This window comes from Equus quagga, chromosome 2 (genome assembly GCF_021613505.1).
Source record: "Equus quagga isolate Etosha38 chromosome 2, UCLA_HA_Equagga_1.0, whole genome shotgun sequence".
Classification (NCBI taxonomy): domain Eukaryota; kingdom Metazoa; phylum Chordata; class Mammalia; order Perissodactyla; family Equidae; genus Equus; species Equus quagga.
The window spans coordinates 67451207-67458676 of NC_060268.1; the positions used below are offsets into that span (position 1 = coordinate 67451207).

General features: G+C 54.8%; 1 protein-coding gene across 2 annotated transcripts; it reads left to right on the forward strand.

Annotated features, from left to right (window-relative positions):
- Positions 1-36: 36 nt before the first annotated feature.
- Positions 37-6069, forward strand: LOC124236311 (COMM domain-containing protein 4). 2 transcript variants are annotated; one of them, XM_046655206.1, is made up of 8 exons: positions 37-96; positions 3913-3984; positions 4214-4279; positions 4479-4518; positions 4805-4924; positions 5115-5195; positions 5528-5704; positions 5780-6069. In XM_046655206.1, the coding sequence occupies exons 1-8, from the start codon at positions 94-96 to the stop codon at positions 5818-5820; spliced, it is 600 nt and encodes a 199-aa protein (XP_046511162.1). In that variant the 5' UTR covers positions 37-93; the 3' UTR covers positions 5821-6069. The 2 variants fall into 2 exon arrangements, with proteins under 2 accessions (XP_046511162.1, XP_046511161.1); XM_046655205.1 differs by lacking the exon at positions 37-96 and adding an exon at positions 2461-2814.
- Positions 6070-7470: the final 1401 nt, after the last annotated feature.

The following is a 7470-nucleotide window of genomic DNA, read 5'->3' on the forward strand; positions in this document are numbered from 1 at the left end:
CGAGGCGGCCCCGCCCGGCGTCACGTACCCGCGGGGTCAGCTGACCAGGCGCGACCGGAAGGAGCGGCTCCCTGGTCCGGGCCTCCTGGCGCGATGGTGAGGGATGCTGGGCGATGCGAGGCGGGGGATGCTGGGCGGGCAGGGTAGGATCCCCCAAATCTCCCTGCTGCCGCTGCAGGAAGCGCGGGGCGCCGGGTGCGAGGAGGTGGAGAGCCTGCGCTGTCCCTTCAGCAAACGCCTTGGGTGCCGTCCCGAGGGCCGGGGGTCCGGTAGAGAAGAGCCCCCTCCCGGCCTCCCCTGCAGGCAGTGCAGGCCGGCCCGCCGGCTTGGAGTCCCGGTGCTTCCTTGGCAGGAAAGAAGGGCCCCCGTCCCCTGACGCAGGAAGCGGGGCTGGTCGGGAGCAGGAGCCCTGCCGGGCCTTCCCCTGCCCCAAGAGGACCTCCCGAGGGTGCCCACTTCCCAGCCCTCCTGCGGGACTGGGAGAAGAACTGGCTTAGAATTCGGTCCAGCCTTCCGCACTCTTAGGAAGCCCCTTCGCTCTTCTCAGAGCCGGAAAGGAGGAGTTTTTGGATTGGGACTTTCCAATTCACCCATCCGTTCATTCCTTCAGCAGATTTGAGTGTCTCTCTACATACTGTGCACTGTGCCACGCGCTGGGACTGCAGTGGCAGGAGGGAAGGGCAAAGCTGGAGGCTTGGACTGGCGGTCCTAGTCCAGACTTGAGGGGAAGGACCTGACTGCACCTTGTGCATAGCTTAGGAAGGCTTCCTGAGGACGGCATCAACCGGAGGGCCTGGGGCGGGGAAGAAAGCTGGCTGGGTGCAGCGCAGTTTGTGTACCAGGGGTCGGGAGGCATGGGGGCCGGGTGAGGGATGCCGTATCTTCAGACAGGGAACAGCATATTCACAGACTTCAGATGAGAGAGAGCAGGGCTGCCTGGGAAGGAATGCGTTTCACCTAGCTGGAAGAGTATAGACTGGAGGTTAGTGAAAGATGAGGCTGAACAGGTAAGCAAAGAGCAAATCTTGCTGGGTGTTGAGAGGCACATAAAGGCGTTTGGACTTTAGGAAAAGGGCACTGGGAAGCTAGAAAGATCCTTCCGGCTGACTTGTAGAGGGAGCAAGAGGGGAGCCGAGAGCCCAGGCTGGGGCAGCAGACTCCCAGCAGATGGTGTCACCTGAGTTAGGGTAGAGAGAGTGGAGGTAGAAGTGAGGGAAATCCGCAAGGCTCAGGGGCTAAATGCGGGAGGGAAAAAGGCGAGGCAGGCGTCTGGGCTCGGTTCCCAGGTGGTGGTGCTCAGAGGGTGGGAAGCCCAGGACGGGGAGCAGGTTTCAGTGGGAAGAGCACCAGCTGCTGTGATACAGCCTGAGTGAGGTGTGTGGGAGCCGCCGGTGCAGCTGGCTGCAAGACAGTCGAGATTTAAGGGTCTGGAGCTCGGAAGAGACTCTACAGTGGCAGTTAAAAATTTGAGAGTCATCAGCACAAAGATGATCAGTGAACCCTAAAAATGTGTGACCTCTTCCGTGACAGTGTGAGTTGGGAAGAGAGGGCCTAGAACAGAGCCTAGAGAAAATGCTAGTGTTTTAAGAAATTACACAAGGAACACATTCTTGTGGTAAAATATGTAAATAATACAGATGGTAGAAGACTTCCATGGGGGAGAAGGGGCCCATAAACTTAGGAAACATCTGACATCTTAAATTTCTCTGACTTCTAACTGAAATTTAGAATTTCCTTCCATCATGGATATTGGCAACAAACCCCAGTATTATTAGCAGCACCTCCAACTGTGTCACTAATAGAAATCAGAGATATTTCATATCACATGACAGCTGTTGGCATTGTTTATGCTCATCATTTCTAAATTATGGTTATTAGACTTGAAACGTATACCATATCACCAATTTGTATTGAATATTTTGATAACTTTTAATTAGTTTCCTTTGCAATCCTATATATTTTATGCATTTAAGAACATTGTTTTAAGAAAGGCCTATATACTTGACCAGATGTCAAATGAGTTCATGGCACAAAAAAGTTAAAACCTCCTGAAATAGAGAAAGAAGTGCAAGACTGTCCTTAACACCGCCGTCACCTCAGTCCCCTGGCCCAGAGTCGTGACAGCAGGTGGTCTGCAGAGACGACCGTTTGGGGATTGAAGAAAGGAGAGTGAGCCAGCAAATGAGACCAAGGCCAGGCCAGAGGGAGAAGTCAAGAAGAGTATGGTGCTTCAAGAAAAAGAATGGGTTTGTGTCAGATGCTGCTGAGGAGTTAAGGAAGAGGAAAACTGGATTTAGTGACAAGAGAGCCATTTGTGACCATGGCTAGAGGACTTCATTGGAGGCCCACGTAGAAGCCCCAGTGCAGTGGGGTCGGATGTGATCAGGGGGTGTGGGGAGTGGCAGGTGAAAAGGAGCATGAGGGTTGGTCCTGGGGCGGGTCTGAAGTGGCTGATACGGTGAATGTGGGGCCGAGTAGAGGGCTGGCATTGCCAGGCTGCAGTGAGGGCAGGATCGGGAGAACCTGGATGTGCCATGTCCTCGGTTTGTGGGGTTTTCTTCCCAGCATCTGTAAGCAGCCCAGATTGAGGTGTGGGAAAATGGACGTGTGTATTGCTGTGGGTTGGAGCTTTTCCAGGCAAACAGGACAAAGGACAGTTGATCAGGGGAATGGAGGATTTTGGTAAGACATTGTTGACGGGGGGTTTGCACTCAAACAGAGGAAACAGACCTTGAATAAATGATGAAACATGATGTATGCTGTGACCAGTGCTAAGGAGATCAAGAAGGAAGGCCCAGGGGCTAGAGCATGATGGTAAAGAGCTGCTTTATTTTTTTAAACACCTTTATTGAAGGGCCGGCCTCATGGCCAAGTGGTTAAGTTCACATGCTCCACTTCAGTGGCCCAGGGTTTTGCCAGTTCAGATCCTGGGCGCAGACCTAGCACCACTCATCAGGCCATGCTGAGGCAGCGTCCCATGTGCCACAACTAAAATATAGAGCTATTTACTGGGGGGCTTTGGGGAGAAGAAGGAAAAATAATAATAATAATAGTAAAAAACCAGCTTTATTGAAATATAATCAACATTCAATAAGTTTTGACATGTATATATTCATGAAAACATCACCATGATCAAGGTAGTGAATGTATCCACTGGTTCCCAAAATTTCCTTGTGCAAGGGGCTATTTTAGAAAGTGTGGTGGGGCCGGCCTGGTGGCATAGTAGTTAAGTTCATGCACTCTGCTTCGGCGGCCTGGGTTTGCAGGTTCGGATCCTGATTGCAGACATCAAGCCATGTTGTGGCGGTGTCCCACATATAAAATAGAGGAAGATTGGCACAGATGTTAGCACAGGGCTAATCTTCCTCAAGCAAAAAGAGGAGGATTGGCACAGGTGTTAGCTCAGGGCCAATCTTCCTCACCAAGAAAAAAAAGATGTAGTCAGGGAAGGCCCATTGGAAGAGTTGTCACTTGAGCAGAGACCTGAATGAAGTGAGAGAGAGCAATCCACAGAGGGGACAGCAAGGACACCAGTGAGAGTGTACTGATGTAACTGAGGAACAGCAAGGGGGCCAGTGTGGCTGGAGCCCATGAGAGAGGTGACATGTGTCATGAGACCAGGGACTTTGTTTAGTTCTGTGCTGTACCCACAGCACTTGGAATGGGATCTCCCACAGAGAAGGTGCCCAGGCGATGTTTGCTGAGCAGATGAATGCCTGCCATCAGAACGAGGGTGGTGGCAGGGTGGGTCAGGGAGAGGGATTTCTATCCTCTATCAGCCTGGTAATAGGGGAGAACAGGTGGCCAGAGGGCATCCTTCTTGCTCCCTGAGGAGCAATAGTAGGGAGACATAGACAGATCCTGGCCACACCTCCGTCCTCCAGCCTGACTGCCTGCCTCACTCCTGTGCAGAGGTTCCGGTTCTGTGGTGATCTGGACTGTCCCGACTGGGTCCTGGCAGAGATCAGCACGCTGGCCAAGATTGTTGAGTGCACAGGGTCTACTTGGGGGGAGGGGGAAGGGAGGGGCTGGGGAGGGGGGCTGTGGTGGTGGAGGATGGTGAGATTACTGGTGTTGGGGCCTCAGTGCTCTCAGCCTGTCCTAGCATGCTGTGTGACTTTGATCACATGGCCAGCCCTCTCTGAGCCAGCACCCCCCACCCCCTGGCGTGGGGGGTGGGCCAGTCTGGCTGATGTGAGGCCTCTCCCTCCAGTCTTCGGTGAAGCTGCGGCTGCTGTGTAGCCAGGTGCTGAAGGAGCTTCTGGGACAGGGGATTGATGTGAGTGCAGGGCACAGCTCCCCACTGTCCCACGAAACTGTGACCCCACTGCCCTGAAACTGCACCAGGCCCAGGGAGGTGGGGGATCTGCTTCCCACACTCCCTGGATCCCTCCCATCCTTACCACAGCATCCAGGCTGGGAGGCGGGGGGCTGGTGGGCAAGGGCCTGGCACCCCCTGAGGCCTCCTTTCCCCATAGTACGAAAAGATCCTGAAGCTCACTGCTGACGCCAGGTTTGGTGAGTACCTCACTGACCCACAGATCTTGGGATGACCCTGAGTACTCATCCTGAGGCCTGGCACAGAGGCCCTCCCTCGCAGCAGCCTGCCCTACTCTGCCTTCCTCAGTGGAGGAACATGAGGGGAAGAAAGACATCCACAGTCCCACCCCGTGTCCTCTGCCAGCAGCAGCAGTGCTCTTGGCTCAAGGAGGCCTGGGGCCCCTGAGCTGAAGATAGTGGGGCAACAAGGAGGTGGCTGGGGCCACACTGACGCCCCCCCTACCCCACCCATGGCTCCCTCCAGAGTCGGGCGATGTGAAGGCCACGGTGGCAGTGTTGAGCTTCATCCTCTCGAGCGCGGCCAAGCACAGTGTGGATGGCGAGTCCTTGTCCAGCGAACTGCAGCAGCTAGGGCTGCCCAAAGGTATGGGCATGTGGGTGGCCGCTGGGTAACCTGTGGGCCAAGCAGCTGCTGGACAGCAGGCCAGGCCACACACGTGTGACCCTAAGATGCGCCCTGCCCTTTCTGGGCCAGGAGTCTGAGACCCGCCTTCTGAGCAGCCCCAGCCCCAGTCCCAACCTGCTGCCTCAGGGCACCTCCATTCTGCCCCCAGAGCATGCAGCCAGCCTGTGTCGCTGTTATGAGGAGAAGCAAAGCCCCCTGCAGGAGCACCTGCGGGCCAGCAGCCTGCGTGGTGAGTGAGTGGCGGGCCAGGGTTGGGTCTGGGCTCCATCCTAGAAGGTACATGCAGCATGGGAGGTGCTTGTCCTCAGGAGACTTGGCCATGGTCACATGGCAAGCAGTCGCAGAGTGGGGGCTCCTGACTCCAGCCAGGTTTCTTTCCTCTGAGATCTGCTCTGGATAGCCTGACCACCCGATTATTGCCACCTGCCCTGGGTCAGAGAGATGAGAGCTTCTCAAAGGCCACGCAGCCTTGAAGGGCTGAGGGCTGAGCCAGGGTGGGGGCCAAGGCTGCCTGGCTCTCCTGCTGTGATTCTGAGAGGACCTCCCTGGCTTGTCTCGCAGTGAACAGGCTGGCAGGTGTGGGCTGGCGGGTGGACTACACCCTGAGCTCCAGCCTGCTGCAGTCCGTGGATGAGCCCATGGTCCACCTGCGGCTGGAGGTGGCAGCTGTCCCGGGTGCCCCGGCCCAGCCTGTTGCCATGTCTCTCTCAGCAGACAAGTTCCAAGTCCTGCTGGCAGGTGAGGCTGAGCTGTCCCTAGAGGTGTAAGGGGCCCTCCCAGATTATACTTGACTGCCTACCTCTCCCCCTGCAGAACTGAAGCAGGCCCAGACCCTGATGAGCTCCCTGGGCTGAGGAGGAGAGTGTTTGGGGCCCATGTGGAGCTGCCCTATCCCTGTCGCTGCCCTCCGAACTTCTCTTCAGGTGGTGGCCCCAGCTCCAGGACCCTAAGGGCCTGGCCTCAGACCTCTGGCTTCCTAGGTTCCCACTTAAGAACTCAGCATCGGGATCCTGACGACTTGCCCAGTATTGCCTTCCCTTCCCCATGAAGGGCACTTGTCAGTGATTTTAACAAGCAGGAAGAATAAACAGAAGTGTAGAGGAGTGTGTGCATGGGTTTCTTTTTGGGTTTAGATCAAAGGTTTTTGTGAGAGAGATGAAATGACACATGGACCTCCCTGCCCCATCTACTCATTTTCTCAGCTGCTGATTGAGGCAGGTCAGGGGTGAGGCAGACTGAGGACCAAAGTGAAACAGCTTGTCTGTAGACAGGAAAATCAGGGTTCTAGCTTCCTGTCCTCTGATGCTCTTGGCTCTGCCCTCTCTGTACTGGCCTTGTCCTTAGGCTGGCAGCAAGTGGGTGGCCTCAGTGCTAGATGCCCCAAGTAGAGAAAGGGGAGCGCCCTTGTCTTCCTGTCATCACCTTTAGGAAGAGAGAAGGGCCTATGCCTGAACCAGTCATTGGCAAGAGGAATAGGGTTATGGATGGAGTGTTTCTGTGCCCCCCAGAATTCATATGTTGGAAGCCCTAACCCCCCAGTGAGATGGTTTTAGGTGGTGGAACCTTTGGAAGTAATTAGGTTTAGATGAGGTCATGAGAGTGGTATTGTCATGACTGGATTAGTGCCCTTATAAGAAGAGAAAGATGGAGAGACTCTGCATAAGCATGTACCAAGAAAAGGCCACATGAGAACATGGCAGGAAGACGACTGTCTACAAGGCAGGAGAGGGCCCTCACCAGAACTGAATCTGCCGGCTTCTTGACCTTGGACTTCCCAGCCTCTGGAACTATGAGAAATAAAGGTCTGTTGTTTAAGCCACCCAGTCTATGGTATTTTGTTATAGCAGCCCGGGCTGACTAAGACAAGTGGCCGCCTAGCACTGGCTTAGGTCAGCCAGGGCTCCTTGTAGAAGAGACGGATTCCAGGGCTGGGGCGGGGAGAGCACACAGTGAGCCTGGAACATCTTGGGGTGCAGGGAAGCTAGCAAAGAATAAGAGTCATGTCCAAAGGAGCCAGCTTGTCTCGCTGGCCAAAGATGGGACAATTTAAGCATCAAAAAGATAAGCTCTGCCTCCACCCCTGACTTCTGCTTCCGGAAAGATAGAGCACATGCGCTTCTCCCTATTCCTCCCACTGAGTACAGCCAAAACCTTGGACATTATATATAAAACAAACATAAGAAGACTCTGAAAGGTGGAGAGAAAAAGGCAGACTGGCTAGGATCCTCAGGACCTGGAGAACACCACTGCAGGGCATTCCTTAGACGTTCCTCCTGCGTCACATCTCCTGGGCTGGCTGCTGGAGAAGCCAGCAACCTGGAAATGCCAATACACAGACAAAGCCCCAACAGAAGCCTGCTCTCTCTAGCCAAAGGTCTGGGAAAGGGGCAGTCCAGCGAGACAGAAGCTTACAGACTGTAACCGCTGTGCTCCAGCCACACACCACAGAGAAGCTGCCGCCCCTTCCACCCCTGCCAGCAAAGGCTAAGTGGGTGCCTAGACTT

Bases quoted from the DNA above. Each gene is read 5' to 3' on its own strand.
- LOC124236311 (XM_046655205.1), top strand. The intron at 4,280-4,478 runs GTGAGTGCAGGG...CTTTCCCCATAG, and splicing joins TTCTGGGACAGGGGATTGAT to TACGAAAAGATCCTGAAGCT. The intron at 5,705-5,779 runs GTGAGGCTGAGC...CTCCCCCTGCAG, and splicing joins GTTCCAAGTCCTGCTGGCAG to AACTGAAGCAGGCCCAGACC.